The 25819-nt window shown below is 36.7% G+C and overlaps 1 protein-coding gene across 1 annotated transcript; it reads left to right on the top strand.

The window, feature by feature from the left end:
• The first annotated feature begins 17689 nt into the window (after positions 1-17689).
• Positions 17690-23803, top strand: LOC136241090 (kelch-like protein 2). Its single transcript, XM_066032265.1, has 2 exons — positions 17690-17801; positions 22365-23803. Exons 1-2 carry the CDS (start codon positions 17747-17749, stop codon positions 23585-23587), a joined length of 1278 nt encoding a protein of 425 aa, XP_065888337.1. The 5' UTR covers positions 17690-17746; the 3' UTR covers positions 23588-23803.
• The last annotated feature ends 2016 nt before the right edge of the window (positions 23804-25819 follow it).

Below are 25819 nucleotides of genomic sequence, written 5' to 3'. Positions count from 1 at the left end.
CTCTTTATTCTTCCATTGCTGACCACATTCATAGTGTTCCCCCAGAATTAGATAGCTGGCTGTTACTATAATTCTTAAATTCAAAATGCTCTTAATATATGTATAGGCATTATGCTTTGTGCTCAGATGATGACATGATGTTGGCTGACTAATATACTTGAAGACGGTTGAAGCAGCATAGTATAGTGTCATAGTAGCTTTCAGTAGTGATTAGCTTTGCAAATAAAGGCTGCAAATTAAAGATAAAGGTCGAAGCTACTTAGGAAATCTAATTTAAAAATAGACAGATAACAACACTACAGGATCACCTATGATAGTTGCCATGACACTTCTGATGTTTGGTTTCAACTTCAAAATTCAGAGTAGCTTGCCATAGCTAATCTTTACCTCAAATTCTTGACTGGTCTATTAGAGTTTTTAGTGTGCGAGTGTCTGAGTGACAACCGTCACTCTAATGTTGCAAAGAAGCTTGTAAAGTATCAACCTTAGTGTTTATTTAGAAAAGGCTTCTGGTCACCTCTAAACATTATTAAATTAAGTTTTAACACCAAGGGCTGGGTTAGGGCAAGCCTGGTTGTACTGGTATGTGTATAAAATTATATATGTGACCAAATTTTTGATAATCGTCAATCTACGTACACACCTGTGAAGTTCCATGAATGGATACTTATTAGCCACACCAATACTCAGCATGTGTACACATTTGAATGACAGCCATGCTTCTGGTTTGATCTGGCTGCTTTTCAGGAGTAGATTCCTAGAGACGTGTGCCAGCCACTAGCACCTTGTAATACCGCTGGCCAGCTGAAACACGAGACTAGAGGCATGAATAGCCTTGGACAGCAGTCCAAATATTTTCTACATACATTTCTTTAATTTTCAGTAGCACATGTACAGGTGGTCTTGAGGGTCCAATATTAAGGCTGGAGACACCATATGACCCACTTGGCCATTTTCTGTTCATATATCAAATATCAATCACCTGCTCACCACCCCACATGGTGACGTGCTTTTTTGTTAGAGATACCACCGTGAAAAAAGGTGTTCAAAATCATGGTTTTATCAATAGCTTGCTATAATGGAATAAACACTGGTTGGCTGGTGATAATTTCAAACTCATAATATAGCTTTCAAACTATGCTGGATTGAAATGTTTAAAATCACGTATCTCACAATCTAATTATTATGTGTAGATTGAAGGTTTTCCTAAATTTGGTCACACATAAATTATATAAGCCAGAAACACACATTACCTACTTTTATTTTTATTTATTTGTTTTTCAGTGCACAAAGATTATAGTGAAAGCCACTGGCAAGTGCTGTCATACATAAACAAAGTTGAAAATAATATAAGTAATTAGTCACAATAGTACTTCATATATTGGTGATGGTGACACTGTTGAACAGTGGCAGCAAGGACACAGGTAATGATGGAAACTATGAACATTAGTATCATTAGATTACTGTATGAGATAGATCTATTTTAGGTAGCTAATGAGTTCCAAATACATTGTAAACGATGGAAGTAAAAGTTCTGAGCTATGTTGGAAGAACATGTACATCTGTGATGGATCATTTTTTCGGTTGAACCAAATTGAGTATTAGTAGTAGTACTAAACTGGACATACTCAGTAATGTTGAAATGTGATGACTGTTGCTTGTAAGGCTTAATAAAGAAAATAATATCATTCGTTTCATGAATGTGCATTATTAAATAGTAACAGATGTAGAATCACCAGATGAGACCTGTATAATGATTGGTAATTGTTCAAAATCCACTTTGTAGCTTGCCTCTGTATTCTTTCTAATATATTAATGTTTTTAATTAGGTAAGGTCTCCATACTTGCAAGCAATAGGGGATTTGCAAGTGAACAAGTGCATGACATAATTTTCTTCTAGTTACAACTAGGCCACTACCCGAAAAACTTCTACGAATTAATATAGTGTTTTGTAGGCCTAGCCAGATATTGATTTGTAGTGGCTCTCCCATGTCAAGTTCTGTACTATAATTATCCCAAGATCCTTTTATACTATTAACAGTAGCAATAGGCTTGTAGGTAGCAGTAGTGTAGTTCTTTAGCTAGAATTGCAAGTGTGCAAACTTGCTGAAATATAAATAGCGATTCCAGAATTCCATAAATTTTGCATAAAATTTTCTCCGTGAATCTTCTATTGGGGAGTTGGCACAACAATCAATTTACTGCCGTACAAGTGATTGATCAAACAATTGAATTGTTTCTAGGGTTTCTGGGGGCAAGGAATGTGATGGTGTAGTTAGTTTTCTGCTACAAATGTGTTTGTGTGGAGTTTTATGTCAATTATAAGATTATTTTGCAATATAGCCACCACAATGTTATGTTCTCTTTGCAAGAAATGACCCAGCACATGTTAGTTACACCAAGGTGAGCATTTTTGTCCATGTAGTTTTCAATATTACTATGTTAAAAGTCAGCAAATATGCACCACAAATAGCTCATCTCATTGATGCACCATTTTGGTAGCTGTCAAATATTAAGAGAAAAAATAATCATATAAGCAGCTATAAATCAACAGTACAACTCCTTGCTTTGCATGCACATTGTATTTTTGAGTGGAGGTGACTGGTACAGAGTGGTTGCACTTCACCATGTGTATGCTGTTTTTCCATCCGCAAGATGCTAAATGCATGCAACTATTTAGTGGCTTCTATGGAGGTGACCTTTATTCAGAGGGTCTTACAAGTAAGGTTACACTGTGGTCCATGTATTAAGGTATTTATAACAGAAAACAGAAGTTCAAAGTGTTATTGCATAGCTCAGTTATAAGCATTAATTTGTTCAATTGTGCCATTTTTGGGACTATTTTCAATGGAAAGATACAGTATGGAGAAAATTTAGCCTATTTTCAAGGACAAAATCACTTATAACTCCACCATCCTATGACAGATTTTTAAAAACTAAGTGTATATGAGATCCTCAGGGAGTACTGCACAAGGCTATGCTAAATAAAAACTATTTCCATTAATTTTAACATTCTCCCGGAATCACTAATATATTATGCCCCATTGGAATCAAGAAACTGTTGTTGACACAAACATATTGAAAACGATTAGAAAGATGTACTTCAAACCATTTAAATAGTGTTCCAGTAATGCCAAAATATCTTATTTTGTGTAGTAACTTGTTATGAGGGGTAAAAGAGCCAGACAAAAACTTGATTGATATAATACATTAAAAATGATCTCCAAAACCTTTGAAATGATACATATAGTGATATGGGATGATAGTTAGACAATTATAGTAGCATGGTCCCCACACTTGAAGATGGGAATGACACAATGTGCATGACAATCAGATGGTAAATGGCCGTTTGTAATAGTTGACTGAAAAAGATAACTGACAGAGGACGTCTGCACAATATTTTAATTAATACCTTGGGGTTGATGGTATCTGTCCCCATTGCTTTGTTTGGGTCAAGGGAGACTATAGGGCTTCATAAACATCCTCAGTTGTGATTTAGTGCAAGCAGAAATGTCGTTAGTGGTAGTTGTGGAATCATCAGTTGAATCTTTATCATTAAAAGCAGAGTAGAAATAGTTGTTAAATAATGTGGCTTTGTCCTGGTCACAGGTGGTAGTGTCTGTACCACAATACATCTGTTGTGGTAAGCCATGGCTTGTTGCAAGAGAGGATATAGCTATATTTGTAAATTAGATTATTATTGAAACTAGCATAGCTGCTGATTAGTTTTGATTCATAATCACTCTTAGCTTCTACAATCAGGGCTTGGAGGTTGTCTTCTTCTGCTTGTAGTTTTAGTTTTATGGGTTTCTTTTTGTACTTCTTTCTTAAAGAGTGAATACAATTAAGTCTGGTTGATGTAATCATTTGGGGTGCTGCTTCTTCTTAACTATGTACAATTCTTTGATGGGTTACAACTTTCATGAATATAATCACCTAAGTGATGTTGAAGCATGCAGTTTGGGCTACATTAAAACATGTTTTGCTAACTGCTATTCAAGTTTTTGTCCCAAAGTTGTAGGGACAAAAGCTTGAATAGAAGTTTGCAAAACATGCTTTAATGTAGCTCATTGACAAACTTCTTCGACATCACTTAGTTGATAATATTCATGAAAGTTGTACCCCATCAAAGAATTGTACATACCTTCCCAGTCAGCTCTTGAGTAATCATAAGCAGCATAGGAAGCTTTCTGTTCCACAACGTGAGATGATGTTGGAACACTAAAATTAATTATAAAGTAGCCAGATGGGAGGCTTTGAGGGTGAACATCAGATATTGTCAGCTGGCTAGTGAAAAAGTTTGTTAGAATGACATCCAGGATGTTGCCATTAATGTGGGTTGGTTTGTCAACCAGCTGCTCCAAATTTAATTCAAAAACCTGTGTCACAAAATTGAGAAGAAAAGTCTGTGTGACCTTGGTAGTTTTCCAGGTAAATTAACATCTCCTAGTATTAGATGGTCATAACAAGATAGAGCTGACAAATATTCCAGTAAGGTTTCACGTGATTGGTCTGCATCAGGAGGAACAAATAATGAAGTACTAGTTTTTGCTACATGAAATTGACACAACAATGGCTTCCAGACTGTCATGTTTATCTATCAATATTATCTTTTACTGCAAGCATAACCCCTCCTCCTCCTCGGGAGTGAAATGGTCATTCCTAAAAATTCTACAATCTCTGGAAAAAATTTCAGTGTCTAAAATGTATGACTTTAACCAAGTCTCAGTAATAGCTACAATCTGGAAATCAGAACTAGGGCTGAAACGATCATGGTTTTTTAGTATTTGAGTACTCTCTAGAGTTAACGATCGAGTACTCACGAATACTAGCTACTTGTAGTCATACCCATTTGACATGTAGTTTTGTACCAACCTTAAGTAACAACAATGATACACACATATTAAAGTACTGACGATAGTGTCCCTGGAAAAAACCTAATCAGAACAATATTTATCTAAAATGGTTTTAATTAGTTTGTTTACCTGACTACATACATTCCACAAGTACACAGAAAAAATTGGAATTTTCAACTAGAGTAGGGACCATAACACACCGATAAAAAGAGTACTGAAACAAACTGGAGTAGTGCACGATATTAAATCACAGTAAAACAATAAGAAGTGTTATATCCCTACTGTGCTCAAGATACCATAATGGACAGTAGGGATATAACACTTCTTATTGTTTTACTGTGATTTAATATCATGCACTACTCCAGTTTGTTTCAATACTTTTTATTGATGTGTTATGGACCCTACTCTAGTTGAAAATTCCAAATTTTTCTGTGTACTCATTGTTAACTTTTTTTTTGTAAATAATTATTATGACTGGTGAACCCACGCATACCGCATCTGAAATGGTACCGCGTGCCCCAATTATCGTCTGAAAAGTGAAGTATCCATTACGCTTTGTTGTCAGCTGTGTTCAGCCCATTGCTCAGCATTTCGAATCAAGAACTGTTCGAAACGCACCTCTGCAATCCACGTATACCGAAAGAAATGGTGCCGTGCACCCCAGTTATATCAAATATCGTCTGAAAAGTGAAGAATCCACTACGCTTCGTTGTTGGCTATGTTCAACCTGTTACACAGCAGTACGAATTAAAAACTGTTCAAAAAGCACCTCTGCTATCAAAATAGCAAATACGGACGATTTCTGCTACGAGAAGGGAAACCATCATGCATGCTATCACCAAATAGACACTTTTTGCTGTCAGCAAAGATGAATGGGACACAAAGGAGGACACTGGTAAGTCCATGAAGAATGCATTGTACGTACTGTGGAATGCCAAAAGGCACCTGTCGAACCAAAGCGACATCGAATAGTGAAAAAGCAAGCATGTGGCCTTAGCCGTTATTGAGTTACACTTGTCTGAAGGCATCAGGTAGTCAGTCAGTCAGGCAGTCAGTCAGGCAGTCATTCAGGCAGTCAATCAGTAGAAAATTCTGTTAAATATATTATTTTTAAAATTCTGTAGCAACTTGTTGAAAGCGTTTCAGGTTGATCTGAAAGCTTGTTTGGGCTTAGTCTCACCTAACCAATACTGCCTCATTGTCGTCAGGGGAAATTGAGGCTGTTTTTTTGGTGATATTGTTTCATGGGCCACGCCTACTCCTTTGTGGTCCCTACTATACAGTACTATTGTACTGTGTGATAAGCAAATACTTAACTGATTAAAATTTGATGAACTACAGTATGACACTAGCTGGTACTGACTCTGAGCTAGTCAGTTATTGTCAGCATCTTTGGAAGTACTTTGATCACTGCTGGCTGGTGAGTGGCTGAGTACTGTAAATGGTGCTCATTATGTGATTCATCACTGATAACAGTGGCAAATAGTTTACCAGCCAGAATGATACTACCTTTTATTCTATAATTGTCTTGCTATCTTGGCCATTTTGTATGAGTTTCCACCGTTCTTTTAAGAGTAATGATTCAATTTTTCTGGCCTGCAGAGGTAGATCAGGTTTCACAGTGATACCTTTTGGACATTGCTTTTTATTGTTTAGTAAGTTGGAAACATAAGCAGCAGAATTAAACTTTACTAGGACTGGACCTGTCTGCTAGAGTATTTTACCAGATGCACTGCACATTATGTGTCACGGATGACATTGCTTGAATTGTTATTTATAGCTACTTATACATAATTATTTTCCTCTTAATATACAGCTCCTTGATGGCTACCAAAATGGTGCATCAAAAAAGATGAGCTACTTGTATTGCAAATTTTCTGACTTTTATAGCATTCTAGTAACTACATGGACAAAAATGTTCACCTTGGTGTAACTAACATGTGCTGGGTCATTTCTTGCAAAGATTATGGTACATATATACGTAGCAAAATAATCTCATAAAATACCACAAAAACATATTTGCAGCAGGAGACTAACAACACCATCATATTCCTTGTCCCTAGAAATGATCTTGATCAATCACTTGTACAGCAGAGAATCGATTGTGCCAACTCTCCAATGGAAGGTTCACAGAGAAAAAATATGTAAATTTATAGAATTGCAGATCTAGCATGGTCATTGGAACTAGCTAACATGACAGAACTTGTAAGATGAAGGCCACTAAAAACGATACTTCAATTGAGATAAATCTTCTGATAAATGAGAGTTACAGTACATAGCTATGTCACATGCATTTGCTTTTAATGCTCTGTTCCTTTGTTGGTGTTAAATTCTCACAAAAGAACAGATTTTTTTGCTTGTGATATTAGTATCTTGTTTATCTTTCCATGTATTTTCTCATACCAATTTGCTTCTCAACCTCATATCACTGCAGATGCAGAGTTGCTGTTGATACCATTTGTGTAACCAACCTATTATTGAACAAAATACTTTATTAATATCTCCTGGAAATCAACTTCTCTGGAATTTTCACCAGCAGGTAGCATCTTTCCGCATGTTTGAGTAGTTGATTCCACTTACTTTCCATGTTATGTACAATTTCTGTACACCATAGTTTACCAATTGTTGAACACTAGTAGTACCTGCTTTTCTACTCTAGTGACCTCAGTTCAATATGATCTTCATTATTTTATTCATGTCTTATATATTAATTACCATGATGTAGTATCTGAAGTAGATATATTGCTGTGCCTGTGGTACTAGCATGCACTCATGACTGAGCTGTAATGGTAAATCATTTAATCTAACACACGCACAATAAAAAATACCAGCACAGTACAAGTATTAATGACCCTGTTGTCTTATCATCCATGTTCACTACACATCCTTCTGTACAGTCTTATGGAGACTCAGGGAAAATGACGAACTTGTCAGACTAAGTTACACTTGATGGTAATTCCAGTAGTGCATTTCTCTTCATTTTATCACCTGTGGCCAAAAATATCAACACTGCTGTAATGTCCACGCATGAACTCTAAAGGATGGAAATTTCAATCAGGTACACCAATAGAGTTCTCTATATAAACACCTTACACAATATGTAGAATAATATTGTAAAAACTTATGAATTTAATTTGTTACATTGACTTTTATGTTTCATAATTGGTAAATTACATAATAACATGAAATAGATTGTGAAAATGTGGAATACTTTAATGCAATTCACAATCATCCCTATAAGAAATTGTTCTATATAGCAATCCAAATTTTGTGTGTGGGGGAAGAAAGAGTTGGTATAGGTTTAGACAAACTGCCCTCTTTCAAAAAGGTACAGTGCACCACACTCAATAGATACGTAGCTAGATCGATATATTCTATAACAGTCAATCTAAACACTTTATATTACTAAACATAATACATCTGAATATTTTATTTGAGCACATGACTGCTTTGATGACTGCTCTATTAGAGTATCTTGATCTTTAAAGGTGGAGTGCTAAGTACCCCCTAAAATAAAGTAGAGGGGGCCAGCCTCCATAGCCCTCCTTGTATATACATGCATATGCATGTATTGCTTGGTTTGTCTAATGCTATTTAACTACAAAATGGCCAGGGCATGGACACTGCATACAAAATTATTCTAGTATTATCCACTCATAATTCTAGCAAATTTGTTTTAATAATGATATCCATGCAAAAACATCTTCGCTGTAAAAAAAGGTGTGTCCAAGAAGCTATAATGCTACTGAGTAAGATTAACAAAGTTTGAAGATTGGCACTGACTGATGTTCTACATTCAGTTTTGCCGCTTTTAAAATAATACCTTTTACTCTAATTGGCAAATCATTTGGCCAACTTTTTTTCCTCCACACCATTACTGTTTTAAAAGGCAGTCAATTAAATTTTCAATATCAGGGAAAGCAGCATGACCGGATGCAGAACATCAATCAGTGCAAAATTCCCAATCTTCAAACTTTGTTAAAAATACTCAGTATAGCATTTACAATACATTCTTTCTTGGCCACACCAGATACACATCAACAATACAACAGTCTGTGGTTAGCTCTTTACTAGCTGCTCAGAGCAAGTTCCCCTTTTAATGATATGGATATGATCTTGTTTGTGCCCCTCCCCTTGCCAGCTCCTGGGCCCAACCCTGGTATCGATCATGTGTAACTGATGTCCATTCTATTCTTTTTTCAGATGTAAAAATAGATTTTTAGCCACTGGCTGTGCCTACAGCTTTGTAGTATGTTACGACTGCTAGTGGCTCACAATGGTTAAAGGTATTGTTAGCCACTTTAACAAAACGATGTAAATTTCACTTAAAATATTATTATTACCAAATTCAATCTCAGCAAGCTGTATATAAATTTGCAAAATATTTCTGTAGGAGACTGAGTATGTTGAGTGTACTTCGCACACTGTACCGCATAGTTGTACCTATCAACTATTGACAGTTTTCTTAGCTTCCTATGATGTCCTTTTTCCCCTTCTGATATCCTAGATCCACCCCTGCTTATGGACTCATTCTTAAAACTATGCAATGGTAACGTAAAGCTTTTAAAACACAATAATAATATATTTTAGCTTCTACGTGAAGTTTCTTTGAAAGCATTATGGTGTCAAACTGTTGGAACTGTATCCATTTTGCTGCAAATACAAACTTAACATAAAATTTCACCTTAAAAGACTGGTTTTCGCTGAGTGCACTAATTTCAAACAAATTACTCACAACAATGTCTATGCTATTTTTATTCATATACAAGCAGATTTCAGATTAATACAAAGCATTAATTATATTGGATAAACACTACTTAGAGCCGGAAATCAAAGCTGTCCTGAAATCATTATAAAGAGCTGAAAGAGAAAATGTTAGCAAAGATTTCACAGTTGCAACTTTAAGTTGTTTAATTTTGTGCTGTCACAATTCTTTGTCTCATCATGCGCAAGCATGGACCACTCGGTCTAGGCACTTCTTTAACTTGATTTAGTCAGTAAACACCAACAGGCCAAGAATATCATTGTTTAATGTCAAGTCATATGGCTTGGGACAGGTTTGGCTTGTAGGGGCCAAAAGCTATGAGTTTAAATTTTCACCAAGATTGTAGCCAAAGTAGTGTTTTCCTAATTTGCATCCACAGCAAGCTAGCTGGATATCAACAGAAAATGGCTGAGCAGGCCAGGAGTCTCCAGTTTCAATATAGGCAACTTGCAGAGTGAAAGTAATACACATAGAAAACTGTCCCCTAGGGTGTACTGAAAAGTGAAATGTCTTAAACCTGATGTGACCAGCCGATTACAATAAATGCGCTAATGATATCAGTGACTTTGAGAATTTCCCATTGTAAAAGTTGCAATACTGACTATAGTCAGGTAAAGCTTTAGTTTTTTGGAATTAGATGATTACAATTGTCTCAATATAATGTTTGTTATCACTTATTGTTGCAGAATTGTGTCATGCAATGCTCAATATTATTGCGAATGACAACTTCACAGCTATTTGTTCACAACACCTAGCTTTTCAAGTAATTGTGTTTCTATACACACTACATACACTCCTACACTTGTGCTAGTCTGGTTATCCTTCTAAAACAAGTTTCATTCATGAGAAAATATTAATATTGAGTGCCACATTCAAAAATGATATCAGGGATAAATTACCAATGACCAGGGGTATAGGTAGAAATTTTAGGCAGATCTTGCAATGCTTATGTTGGACTATGAAATGATGCATGCACTCTGAGTCTGTGAGTGCACTCAGCATGAGTAACATGCTCCAGCTGGGGGCATTCCTCCGGGAAAAGTTTGATGTCACAAGTTTGAATCTGTAATTTTAGTAATTGCAAAGAATACACATAACAATTATTGTATGCAGTTCTGTAGCTTGGGTCTTAATCCTGGCTGAGAAGTAGCTACGAGCACAAGTGCTTGTAACAAAGATTTTACTAAATTCATCCTATAAATGTAAAATAATCTTTTGGCATCTTTTTTTGGTTGCAGTGACTCGACATCAACAATGTGATCCTTAATCCTTGCTGTGGTTACCTTTTAGCTGTTACAAAGCAGGTATGGCTCCAGGACTTTTGTTAACTGGTACACAGCATGTGAACATGTAAATCATGGGAGTATGAGAAAATGCCTGTGACTAGAAGGTACTTGAGTGTTAACTCTGTTCCGAATGTGGTCAACATGTCTTTTAATTATGTAAATAATTAGAGCACCATGCAACATTCTGTACAACCACTCCTGGAACACACCTTGTACTTCCACAAAAATCTCTAACCCAAATGGTCTGTCCTGGGTTTAAGGAATGATATTTGCCATGTTCACCATGTCTTTGTTTTGTTTAGCCTTGAGAATCACACTCTGTGCTGAGTAGTCCACACTGTCTTCTACATTTCTCCTCTTTCAGTTCATGCTACAACAATTTCTCTAACAAATTTTGCGAGTGTTCTTGTGGAGCCCATCACAAGACTATCATCGAGGTAGTAAATTACTTGTGGTAGCCCCTGAAGGATAGCCTCCATAAACACTGCCAGAGCAGATGACATTTCAAAGGTAAGCATAAATACCTGTATAATTATCCCTTTCTGTGACATAGGGATGTGAATCTTCGGCAAGGACATTAATTTTGCTGATAAGCTGAAGTACCAGTTAAAGGCATGGCAATGGATATTGGTCACTGGGTTTACAGTCAACATATAGCTACTACCATAACTTTTGGGAACAACAACCAAGGGTGTGGCCCAGTCACTATGTTAAGCTCTTTGTGCTCAGCATCTCTTATAGCATAAGGAACTTTCTTGTCTGGCACTGGCTCTACAAAACTGTGGCTTACTTCAAGACTTAACACTTAGTTTGACCTTAAAACCAGACAAAGTTCTTTCTTAAAAACATCAGAGACCTGCATAAGGTTTCTAATAACCAGGGCGCCCGTTATCTGCTGACCCAGTGCCACCTTAAGTATTCACAGACTGACCATTCTGGGAATTTCCTTGCTAGGAAGAGAAGATGAAAACATCAGCCAAGTGAAATATTTGCCTACAGTTTGCTATGTTGGTAACAAGAATATGTGTAATCTCAAACATGTAGTCTACACAACAAAAATAGTGGTCTACTACATCACGACAACTTCCTGGTACAACTCTTGTATATATGCGCATGACTACAAGAAATTATACTATGGTCTATGTGTCAATACATCATTATTATTGAATTGTATAACCAAAAATATTGTGGACTCTTACTGGGTATCTACCACAGTAGTAAATTTATTAGTGTTAATGTGTTATATCCATTTAGTGGCTTAAGGCAACAGCTGTTAGTCTGTGTGTCACCAATGGGAACTGGACACAGCTAAGGTATATGCATCTCAACTTAAGTATCATTATTTTATAAGACAAGCATGAAATTCAGCGCTATATATATGCAGCATTACTGTTCCACACATAATAGAATCTTTGGATGTAGTACTAAGCAGGCTGGAGCCCATGTAACATGGTCCTGGACCACTTTTCAGCTACTTGAATTTGTATGCGGAAAAATTGAGATACACTAATAGAGCAGTCATATGCATCGTAGTAGCTATAATCTAATAGAGCATTCAGTGTAAATTATAGCCAGTACTCTCTTACACTGCTCAGTCTAAAACATTTACATTGTTGATTGTCTTTAGATTACTTTTCAAAAGTGTTCCAATGAATCAATTGCATGGCATTGCATTGAGCTCATTGATCATGTATATCATGATATAGCCCCCACATTCCATTTCAAAGCATATATTATTTCGAAAATTTCCTTGAGGGAGCATGCCCCCAGACTCCCTAGCTTGATATACTTATATGCAGTTGAGAATTTCATGAAAGAGATAATCTCTGACTTAAATATTACATCAGATCAATAGTGTGCATGATAATGACCACTGTTGCAGTCCATGGATGGCCTGAACACTCGAAATATCTCCAGAGTAAGTCAGTTTTTTTTGTGTTGAGTACAATTAAACTAGTCTAATAATTGAAGTATGGTATGCTGTACCATTAACTAAGCTGAAACATTACTCATGACATGTAGAAAAATGCTCAGAGTCTTCTGAAACAGTTTCTTCCATCCAACCAGAGAATCAAACTGCAAATGCTAGTACACAATTGCAAAGCGTTTGTGAATCAGTTGAGTCAGAAGCATACCCTAGGTCTCTCAATTACTTCAAACTTTGCCTTGGTAAAAATTTTTTCCTGGCTACGCCAATGGCACTAGCAATATAAAATGATGCCTATGTAACTATACCTCTTTAACACTGCTCCAGAAGGGGGATCAACTCCTTTCTCCTCAAGATGTCTTCAAGAAATGTTTCAATTGTGGATTGCATGCATCTCTATAGTTGCAAAAGTTTAAATTGTGGTTAAGATATGCTGTAGATTTGCTAGTTTCTCATCAGCCAATTCCTCAATTTTAATGGAGGTGGGTGGTTATTTTTCATTATAATTAGCTATTGAAGGAAGCACCCAAAATCACAGCAACAGCAGGTTATCTGTCACTACAAGGATTGCCTTAAACTTATTCTTATACTTAACCATCTTTCTGAAGCAGGAAAAACATTTTCCTTAGCTGAAAATTTAATGTCTAGCTGGTCTGAAACATCAAAACACTATAGAGCAGGTGATCAGTTATAGCAGCAATGAATTATTTTTATAGAGGAGGCAGGGTGGAATGTGATGTGGGTGGGTGATGAGAACCTATAAATCAACTTTGCCTGGCCAGTACTATCGATTATGGCTACAAGAGAACATGTTCCAAACTAAATAAGAAGCCAAAATTTGAATAGTTGTGGCAAGTTTTTCTCAAATTTTATGTGATGTACCAAAATTTACCCTTGTGTAGGAAGCATGGTTCCTACATGTGTAGGACTATAATTATTAAGAAATTTTGTAGAAAATATTCCCACACTTGAATTTTGTAAGAAAGATTCCTGCACATGTAGGACATTGTAAGAATAATTCCTACATTTGTAGAAACAATTTCTACACTTGTAGGAATGATTCCTACACTTGCAGGAATTATTCCTACACCGCAAGAAGATATTTTACAGACTCATTTTGCTCATTGTGTAGGAATCTTGTTTACAAATTCTGAATCAATAGAGTGGGAGTATTTCCTACAAAATTCTGCAAAAATTCTCAATAAAGCTCTACAAATGTATATAGGAAGCATGTTAACATGTTCCTACACAAGTGTAAAATTCCTTCCTGTACTTCACTCCAAAATAATGATTTCTTATTTAATTTGGAAATATTATGTTAGAAGTAATTCTTAATCAAAGTATGATCATTATTTATAGCTGAATGTGGAAGAAGTCCTAGATCCCAGGCTGTGTGGCTCCTCATGCAGGCACTTGCCTAGACTGCAATTAAGCTGTCCGTGGATCAAGTCACCACCTGGTCTGGGATTTTTTCTGCATTCAGCATAGTTTTCAGGTTCATGTTTCTGACTCCCTGTACCACAGGCTAACTTGTTACCTCCCTGCAGGTCCCTATAGAGATAGTTGAACAATGATGATAATGAATGTATTAGATTTAAAAGGAATTATAATGGTAACTGGCTTAGTTTGGCTAGTGCTTACACCTTACACTCATAGTCTGATTTATAAGGCTCAGCCATCTAGCAAAAATCTTGGTAGTCAACAGCCCGATAAGGTATAATTTATTTAGCCACTTTTGTCTACTAAAAATGAAGTGTGTCTGACACACCAAATGTCACAATATACACACCACCTGCCAGCACCAGTTGGCATGTATATTGCACATTTCATGGTGTTTCAGAAAAAGTGAAGTGTGTCTGACACACCAAAATGTTGCAGTATGCACACCAACTGGCAAACACCAATATACACACCACTTGCCAGTTGGTGTGCATATTGTGACATTTTGATGTGCAGGAGACACGCTTCTGTACCAGATATCACCCCATATGGTTTTGCAGAGCTAGGTTGTCTGGAACTGTCACAGCAGCAAATTTTGCTTTAAACAAGAGATAGAAGAATGCATCATAATAATACTGTAGCTACAGTAGTCCAGACCATGGATCAGAAGTTTGTTAGCAAGATGCAGCTATAGCTACAGAGTGTCCAATCTATAAGCGTCAATATCACCTTTCAAGTTTACCTGTTTTTACCTCACAAATTAAATTAGAAGAGGAGCTGATTCATTATAATAATGCCATTATGGCATAGCTATATCCACAGCTTGGTTAGTATAGCTACTGTATCAAGCTATAGAGAGATAAAAAAATCATGCTGAAAATGCTCTCAAATTCAATATTAGTGAGCCTAACTCTCAAAAATTCCTGGGGGAGCATGCCCCCAGACCCCCTAGGTTGACATGTTTCACATGCTAGTGAAAGCACACTTACTGTAGATCAGACAAACTTGATTAATTGTTTCTCATCCCCATGCACCCACAGTCCTTTTTACCCCACCACCTCTAATTTCATTATGGCAGCCAAAAGTCGGTTCAATAAGCTGGACTCACTATTGAATACATAAAACTTAGACAAAAAAGGGTCACTGAACGAAAAACCACAAAACTCAGCCATCTATTGGAACTGTAGGCAATGTGCTAACCACTGTGCTACTGCTGCTAGCTACTCATCACTACCTCTACTTTTCTTATAAATGTTACTCACGTAGTATAGTAGTAGTAGTAATCTAATCTACACATGTACAGTAAGAAGAATGTAACCTAAAGGTGAAGAAGAACCCAAAGCTGAACCCGACCCTAATCCTAATGCTACTGCTACTGCTACTTTTTGCATCCCCTATAAAGTCAAATGCTCAGGGAAACTATACTAGACGTGTCCCCTAAAGTCGAATGCTCAGGCAACTACTAGACACAAAATAAAAACCTTTTGGTTCAGTAACCACTTTCTTTCATTATTGCTGTCATCAGTCATGTACATATACACACATATTTTGATGCTAAGAAGACTGGCTATCATTTTACAGCACAGCAAATGTCACTTGCACTTCGAAATGGTGGTAAAACATAAATACTAATTCTTAAAAGGCTTCAGCTAACCATTATAGTTCCAGTACAGACACCTTGATTTGGAGTATCATTCTTTAATAATGAATAATGACTGCACTTGCCCACATAAAAATCCAAATTTTGCGAATGAGAGACAATTGCAAGTAAAGCCAAATTATTAGTTTCTCATTCCCACATCGCCATTTTTCTTACAGGATTTTTTGTACCACTGGTGGCTAAGGGAGGCCAATTAGTACCTTTTATAGTCGGTGCCTTGCTAGAGCAGTTTAAGAAAATTGCATTTTGAGTCATTTTAATTAGCTAATATCCATCTGCATACACTGCTATTTTGAGTACAGGAGGATGAGAAACTAATAACTAAGTTTATGTGGCCTAATTAAGCTTATGTGTAGCCATACCATTCTATCACAGAATGTTTTGCTAGTCACCTATATGTTTCTAACCCCCCCCCCCCCCCCCCCCCTTGGAAAAATCCTAGATCCATCTGTCCTTGGTCTGATAATTTAAATCTTTCATTGTTTCTGGTGATTTCAGCACACGTGATATGCAGATGTTAAATAAACAAGTACTAATTTATTTATAACTCTGCCTATTACTTTAAATATCAGTGTAGTCTTAACATGCATAAATATCCAAAAGTGTTCATATTATTTGTACCGGGCCTGCAAAAATAGGGCATGTGGGCACACAAAATTTGCCAAATTTTTCAAGCTTTCATGGCTCATAATGTTTGATACCATTAAGGTATGGCCATGAAATTTTCAGTATGTATATTACACATTTAATTGGCTTTATAATGTAAGTAGTAGAATGCAGATATTCTATTCCAGTACTGAGATATGATCCATTGTGTGACAGGGTGTAGTTTGTGCCCACATGCCCTATTATTGCAGGCCCGGTCACATTTACAGTTCCATAGCTAACACCTATTATAGGATATGTTCGTGCATAGTAGCTATATAACACTATACAAGTGTAGAAGTCTTCATTAGTTCATTTAGGTAAGAAAATAGAATAGTCTTAGATCACCCTAAAATACAATGAATTTTGAATAGACTGTCCAATGTAGCTAATGATGGAGTTTTTGGTCACGTGACCACTATGGCTATTTTAATACGTGTTTAGATTTATAAGGCTGTGCCTAGAGTCACGGCAATCACGTGAATAAAAAAAACCTTAGACAAAAACCTAAGAAAACGAAAAAAAAAAGTTTGGCTAAAACGAGGATCGAACCCAGGACGTCTCATTCTCTAGCCCAGCGCTCTACCAGTGTATCACTGCGGTTCCAGCTACCCTACTCCCTTAGTTTGTACCTTATATATGTCATTCATGAAGAAGCCTATATAAATAACACCAATAAAGAAGAAACTAAACTTGAACCCTTACCCTAACCCTAAAGTACAAGGCGCATCCCCTAAAGTCGAATGCTCGGGGCATACTACCAGGCGCATCCCCTAAAGTTGAATGCTCGGGGAATACTACTAGGCGCGTGCCCTAAAGTCGAATGCTCGGGGAATACTAGACTCTGCCAACCCTAGCTCGCCTCAAACTCAACAAAAACTTACCTTCATACAACTACTGTGTGAATTGACTGCGCCGTGACTTTAGCACCAGTCACGGTGCCGTGACTCTAGGCACAGCGTTAAATTAATATGCTGATATCAATGCTACAAACAATCCAATAGTAAATTAGCACCCGCTTGTTTGCTTTTTCTGAAAGATCTGAAAGGCCAGTCTTGTAAAAATAACGCGCAGTGCCAGTTAATTCAATTCACGCGTTTAATAGTTGCAGCTGGTTCTGGGCGGGCATCATATCTCTACATTAGTCTACAAGTTTCTTCGCTAAAAATGGAAGAAGAACTCTCCACAAAGCGAATGAAAATCAAGGAAGCTTCATCTGAAGGTAAATATCTAAGCTGTGTAACTAGAGAACATGTCGATAAAACCTGGGCACTGATTGCACAAGAGTCTCGTTCAAGATACAAGCAGTATGGGATTTGGAAAGGGGGCACACCAAAGTACCGTGTAGTTTGAGGGGCAAATTTTCGAGGTTGAGCAATCAGTGTTGCTAAAAATTAATTCAGTCTTTTCTCGGATTTGCAAACCACTCCAAAAATGTATTAGTCTTCTAAGGATAAAATTTTCGCAGCAACCCCTAGCTAAGGCCACTCCAAATAAATTCTCTGTTTCCCGTCCTGGACTCAGGCATATTTGCATGCGGGCGAGCGGTCCATTTCCATTATTTCATTATAAGATTGGCTAGCTTTTCAAGCCATTATTTGCCTGGCACAGCCAAAAAGACTGCATAAAAGCTTGTTCCTTTCCTTTGTAAGTTGCAAAAATAACAAACGTGAAGTTTGTGCTGACTTGTTAGCACTGCTGACACGTAAGCTGACACTGTTTCAAGATAGCTTTTACTGAGCCTATCAGTATGCAAGAATAACCGGAAAATAATGGAAGAATACGGAATAATGGAATATTTAGAGCTGGTAGTGACCAGATGCGGGTGGTGGATGGGAAACAGAGAATTTATTTGGAGTGGCCTAAAACCACGAAGTAAGCGAAAAATTTTTCCCCCCTTTGAAATATTTAGGCTATATGGTAGTAAATATATGGAGCAGGAGGTCCGGTATAATTATGGAGTAAGGGGATCTGGGGGCACAGCCCCTAGAAGCTAAAGGCATTTCAAGACTGAAAATGATTTCATAGGTGTAGCAAGAGGAGCTCACGATTTGGTAGGGCCAGTGTTGAAGAGCAAAAAAAGGTCAATACCTGCTAAGAATTGCTGCTGCCCTCCACCAAATTCACTGATAATTTTAAAGCACATAAAAATCATTATTTACAACTTCATAGTTTACTACCCTGCTTCTCTGAATACTGTGACTGCTTTATTAGAGTAAGGCCATACCTATTTGAAAAGTTGTTGCTTTTTACAACAAAATGGGTCAGTCAGTAACAAAACAAAAAAAGGATAATTTAGAAATGATCTTCAAAAATTTATATGTAAGTCAGATAAAATATTTGTAGTTACTGCACTGGTCTGCAGACATGTCAAATGCTTTCTATTTACAAGCTACGTAGCTATACTATTGCAAAATGTAGCTAGTAGCTAGCTACATTTAGCCCAATGAGTCATGGATGACACTGAAGTATGTTAACCGGGAAGTATAGGGGTATACTGGTTTTAAGGGAACTACGCCCATATAGATAATGTTACATTTCGAGATTTTACACACTGACTGTTCTATTAGAGTATCTTGATCTTTTTGCACCAATTACCAATTAAATTCTAGGTTTCACGTGATCTCTAATCTTAATTAAAATCTGTGCAAAATTGGGTCGGTTGGGTCCGAGCAACAATTTTTCAAATAGATATGGCCTAATTGACTGCTCTATTAGAGTATCTTGATTTTTTTGCAGCTTATACAATCAGAAAACTGCAGGGGGGAGCCCCCCTTGCCACCCAGATTGCTACGCCTACAGATTTGATGTAGAACAGAAGTGGTCTGCATTGATCAAGGGCTGTAGGGATCAGTGACAGTCATGAATAGTTCAGTTGCGGGTGTGAAGTAAATTGTCATGATTATAGTGTATAACAACAGACTGCATCTAATTCTGGACAGTACTATATACCCATGCACCATAGCTGTGTTCATATTTACTCACAGTGGGGATGGTGTGGTCACAGGAGAATTGTCTAGCTGAGTAATCACATGTGTTAAAGCATGGACAAGTGTAATTCATTGTAAGGATTTCAGTGTGTAAAGGGGCTTTACTGAAGACAGCAATTCTAAGCTACGTATATCTAGGGTCAGCTTGGTGCCATGTAAGTGATTTAGCTAGCTATACCATGCAGTCTAGGACTGACCCAACTGTTATCCTATAAGCCCAAATTTTCGAATTCACTACAGAACTGGTAAAGTAGGGAAACAAACAAAAAAATACAATGTTTTTTTGTAGCAGTTACCTACGAATGCTGTGTGAAATCTTTTGAAGAGTTGGGTTGGTTCAACCACAGGGGCTGACTATATGTAGCACGATATGCATGGATTGACTTACAGTTAGCTAAAAGGATGATGTTTTTTGTAATGTCGAAGTATATCTTTCCTGTCTGGTATATGCATCATCGCTCCATTAATTGATGGTGCGGAAGACCTTGAAAAGTGCAGTTCTCAAATGCAAGGACAAGTATTGTAAGTACTTCAAAGTAGAGAAGTTTCATTTGCTTTTAACCTATCACCTTTATGTTACACCACACAGTAGTAGCCAACATGTTAGGGGTATAATGTGACCAAACTATAGCTGGTACCTTATTCACAAGCCAAGTTATGGGTGGCCAGGTAAATGCAATCAGAAAGGCTATAAGATCCCCTTTTGCAGATCTGGTCACAATTGTGCTGGTGCTGCAGATGCAAGTTTTCATACGTAGCAAATGTGATGATCCTTATTACATGCTGTGACTGTTCTATTAGAGTATAAATTTAACTGATTGCATTACAGTTTTTTGGGGAAGGGGAGGCACATGCCTTCCCTGGATTCACCACTGACAAGAACAACAGTTTACTGGTACAGAGTACAAAATCCACAGACTGGTTACAACTATTCAATTAGATAATTAGTGTATAAGCAAATGTACTGAAATTTGAAGGTTCATTTGCATTCAAATGATATTCAAATCCTGTTGGTGGGCACCCATTGTCTATAATTAGGTGTACATGCAGCTGGCATTACTTGTGCCAGTAGTAAAAGCACTACATGTGTCAGCTTTACAGTTGTTTACAGTTGGTGCTTGTGTCACTATATTGTTTACACTTGCCATTTGTACAAGTTGTATTTAAACAAGAAAGTAACCTCACAACATTATACAGGTCTTATGCAGCAATTAAAAAGTTTAATTGTGTTGGGCTGTGCAATAATAGTGATAACGTGATTACCGTGATACCTATGTCATTATCGCAATAAAGATAATTGTCGATATCTCAAGATAATAGCAAATCTCTGTAGACTATTGTATATAAAGCAGGCAGATGGTTCTCTTATGAGTAAGGTCACAATCAGCTGTGATATGCTGAAAAGGGCAAGAGATACTAGCCTTAAGTAATTATATTATCTCAATTATTAATACACAAAACTGTGCTTGTATAAGTACACTATGACAATATTTTATTATCGAGATAATATCATTAAATGGGTTTTGTTATCAAAACTTATTATATAAGTTTTTTCAATATCACACAGCCCTAGTTTTAACTATTAGAAATGTTCAATTACTTATAGTTTTTTATCAAAACATTTGAATCCTCAATCCTAGCACTTGTTGAGTATGCGCTACGCAGAATACATTTGGCTGCTTTATTAGAATACAGTGGAACCTCTCTGAATTAAGGACACAATTGAAAAAAACTTCTATAAGAAGAACAAAATTTTGGTCCCAAGTGGTCTGGTCACTACATTTTTATCTTTGAAATAGGAAAACCTCTGTATCACAGCAAAAAGTGGCCAAAAATGTTGGGTCCCAAAAAGTCCATAATAGAGAAGTTTCACTGTATCTTAATCTCTATAAAGGGTTTCTTCCTTGACATGTAGTTCCAGTGGCGTATCTAGAATTTTTAAAAGGGGATTAATGTAAAGTGTATTATGAGTAAAATAAGGCATCTAAGGACATGAGATTTTAGAAGCTCTGATTAACTATTTTAGCCAATGCTTTAAGCTGTGAAAGAAATAAACTATGTAGCTGTAGGGCGAAAGTTATGACTTAGCAGTCTATACATAGCTTTGATTGCTCTATTAGAGTATCTCAATTATTTTAGCAGTGGGAGTTAGAAAGTAAAGTGTTGCTGAGGGTTTAGTGGCTATAATGAATGTTAGTTAATAAATGCTATTGCATGCATTACAGTGATGCATAGAGGGGCTTGCCTATTATAAATTGACAATACATGCAGCAATAAATGAAGCTAGTTAGATTGTCACTGAGCTAAATTTAAAAAGAGGTTGGTTTCTGTCAAACTCATCTAGATCTGCCATTGAGTTTCTGTTCTCTCTATCCACTTCTGAGAGATCAATATAAGTCAATATTGCACTGTTCTTGTCTTTACTGCTTTTTCTTTGTACCACCAAAACTTTAACCTGCTACCAGCATAGTTTAATTTCAGAGGGGTGTCCAGTCCCAGGAATCCCCCTCCACATGCCCATGTAATGCGTTACTATTTCTGGATACAATATTGAACATATTATTGTGATCTATTACTTGTTATACTGCTAAATTTTACCTTGAAACAATAGTGTATTAGTTTTACTTTATTATCACCCTCAGAGATGCATCAATCATGGCATTTCACAATATTGGCTAAAATAGGAATTAAATTTGTGATGATCTCCCTTGCCTTTTAAAATGTAATTCCTACTAGCTTGTAAAGTTATAAATGCTCTGTTTATGTGAGATTATTCATCTACAATGTCATAATAGATTCAAGAACAGATGAGATTGTAGGACACAGTTGCTCATACTGGTGTGGCACTACATTCTCAACTCTACTACAAGACACCAGTACACATGATGTGACATTCAAGACATCTGATGGTGGTAGTGTGAGTGCTCATAGGGTAATAGTAGCAGCTGGTTCACCAGTGTTCCATGCTATGTTGTATGGTAACATGAAAGAGAGTAGTCAGAAGGAGATTGAACTAACCAATATAGACAGCAGTACACTGAAGAAGGTGTTTTGTTTCATCTATACTGGCTGTGTGGAGGCAAATTTTGCAAAGAGTCTGGAGTTGTTGCAAGCTGCAGATTATCTCAATATTGGTGCCCTTGAATCAACGTGTGTTGAAATCATTGATGAATTTATAAACATTCACAACTACTGTGATATTGCTGTCTTTGCAGTAGAATGTCAGTGTAAGTATTTGCTAAAATGTTGTGTTGATTTCATGGAAGATAATCTTAAGGAAGTACTTACTAGTGCAGATTTCTCTTCCCTGCCATTGCAAGCTGTAGTTGCCCTTACAGAGTGTTCTCATCTTGAAGTTAAGGAATTAGATTTGTTTCTTGCAGTTGTGCAGTGGTCGAAGCAGAGAAAAGGTTCATTTAGTGCAGAAGACATGAGATCAGCATTTCGACATATTAGATACCCACTAATTCGTAAGGCTGACTTGGTTGACAAAGTGTTTCCTACACAGTTAGCTGATCCAGATCTTTACAAAGCTGCTTTGGAATATCACAACACTAACAAATTTGATGGGCCACAAGACCAGATAAGATTGAGAGAACACTACTTTGATTTTGATCGCTCAGTTCACACCGGAATACTTGTTCAACATACAGCTAAAGGGACCTTGCTTACAAAAACTAGTATTGATGCCAAGAAAACCAAAAGTATCGCTCCAGTGTTCTTAATAGAAGATCAACCTGTGGCTTTTATCTTGTACCTTCAATCCTGCTCAAACAAAAGCAAGACAAGGTTCAGATTGTCTTATGAGAGTTTTGCTGATGAAGTGGTTAGTGACAGTGACAATGTTAATAAAATCCCATTAGGAGAGGAGGTAGAGGGATGTATTTATTTGAAAGATTCACGTGTACAAGCCAAGATAGGGGATGTAACCTTGTGGATACCTGGAGAGTATTCCTTGTGTTACCTTAGTGTTGTTATGTATAGCGTAGGAGATCAGGTTTGTATTTTAAGGAACTGAAACTTTTTGCACTTTTTATGTACGTATATACACAGCCCACGTTGTTCGTATTACAAACATTTGTTTAATCATTGTGTGAACATGATTGTGGATGAAGAAAATCCTATATAGTACAACACACACAATCATTTCAAGCAAATATTTCAAATCATAGTAAAATGTATGTAGCTAACTATATTTAGTTGTACTTTATCATCTATGGATTTCTGTACACACCTGTACACTTTAATATAATACATGTACATGTATTGCTCACTTAGCTACATGTAGAAGTGTCAGCAAAGTTGTTAGTATGCTGATCTTTCTTTGATCCCTCTATATCTCTTTATTTATAAGCTTGCTACACTGCTCCTACTGCATGTGACTGCTCTATTAGAGTATCTAGATCTTAACTAGTACTCTATTAGAATATATCGATCTTTTAAACAGGTATTCAAGGGGCCCTTGATCCCCCTGGGGTCCCTTTCAGGCTGGGTCCCGGGGAAAGATGCCCCAGTTGCCCTTCCTCTTGTGGGCGGCCCTGCATACATTCTAGGGAATATGAAATTTGAAATTTTTTCCTGTGAAAGATAGTCAATTTTCTATGAAGACATCTGTATGTGACTACATGAGGTGCACATGGTTGATAATATTATTTTTAGCTATAGAGCCATTTTCAAAGCAAGGACTTTTCAGTTCTGTATAACTATAATATTATGCTGTTTTGAAAGCAAAATTTTTTTGATGCTCACACTTTCTGAGATTAAATTTACAATTTTGAGAGTTTAGTTTGCTAATTTGAAAACAAGCTTATAAACTGCCATAGGGATATGCAAAATTATTTTTCACAGATTAACGAATTTCAGGATTTTCACGGTTTTGTTTCTGTGAATCACTTGTTAATTTTCACTCAGGTTGCCTATATAGCATAGATCTAGAGCTAATCTTGATAATTGTTCATTTTCAAATTATGCAGACACCTAAGCAACTGCAAAATCTACACAAAAATTATTCCCCTTGAAAATTTGTATGAGGATAATATTACTGAAACTATGGACTAATAAGAAACTGGGCAAACTTAGGCTCTCAGATATTGAATAGCCGTCATCGTACTGTGTACCAGGAAATTTCACCATCTGAGACTGAGGATATTTAAAGTTGTGTACTTATGTATATGCACTTATCAAATTAAATCTGCGGGTATTTTACTGATGAGTTTTGTTATCATTATTATTATAAGGCTGTACACCTGATGAACAGGTAAGGCCAGTTACACCTGATGAACATGCAGGCAAGGCCAGCTACACCTGAAAAAGGTAGCTATAGCTATCTACAAGAAAAACTAATTTACAAAGATCCATAATAGTGACGGTGAATAGTAATCAATCACTTTTAAAAAACAAGCTTAACAGTATAATAGTTGTTTCTTAACATTTTAGGGGAAGTCAGAAATTTTAGTGGACAAAAGTTCCCCCTATAGTTTCTACCTCATCAATGTAATTTAATAATGAGTAAGCTAATAAAACCATAGATCCTACTGGGTGAAGGAGAAACCAAAACTGAACTAATTAACCCCTTGCAACGCACTATTATAATGCTACCTGACACTTGCTGATGGCACTGTCGGTATGAAGGGAAGTTGTTGTGGCAAGTTCAGAACAGCAGCAACTTATGTCTTTTTTGCACTATGATTAATCAAAGGTTTATTCTGACATAATTATTTGCAACTACTAAAATTAATACTATAGGGATCAGTGGAGATGTTTAGAATTCTGCTGCAGGATTCTGGAGATGTAGCCATAAATGTCAAAAGGAATTTTTGATCTCTATAGTGTCAAAGTGTTTTGGTGTTCAATGCTAATGCTCCATCATACACAAGTAACTATATCCTCACTTTATCGACATGATTTTGATGCGAAAAAAATAAAAGTGCAAGTAATGCATTATTCTCCTGTAGCTTTGGTGGTATGGATCATGCTGCTGCTGTGTTTTACAAAAGATTTCCCTCTTCTTGTCCAGAAGTACTAATTGTCAGTCTCTGTTTGCATGTGCTTGAGACTCAGGGCTAGCTATCCACTTTCACTAGGAGCATTATTTTGATCTTGCACTAGCTGAGGGGCCAGCTCAAATTGATTCCAGTATTTGTCTATATAGCACTCTCTAGTGCTAGGGGTGCTGGTCAGGTAGGAAAGAAAAATCACTGCATGTACTATTAAAAAGGCACACTATTTACACATGGCTGACACGTGACAA

Source organism: Dysidea avara, chromosome 12, assembly GCF_963678975.1.
Source record: "Dysidea avara chromosome 12, odDysAvar1.4, whole genome shotgun sequence".
NCBI lineage: Eukaryota > Metazoa > Porifera > Demospongiae > Dictyoceratida > Dysideidae > Dysidea > Dysidea avara.
This window is presented reverse-complemented; position numbering and strand designations above follow the sequence as displayed.

Coding starts and splice junctions, on each gene's coding strand:
- LOC136241090 (XM_066032265.1), top strand. CDS start 17,747: ATGGAAGAAGAACTCTCCACAAAGCGAATGAAAATCAAGGAAGCTTCA. Junction 17,802..22,364: donor CAAGGAAGCTTCATCTGAAG/GTAAATATCTAA, acceptor ATGTCATAATAG/ATTCAAGAACAGATGAGATT.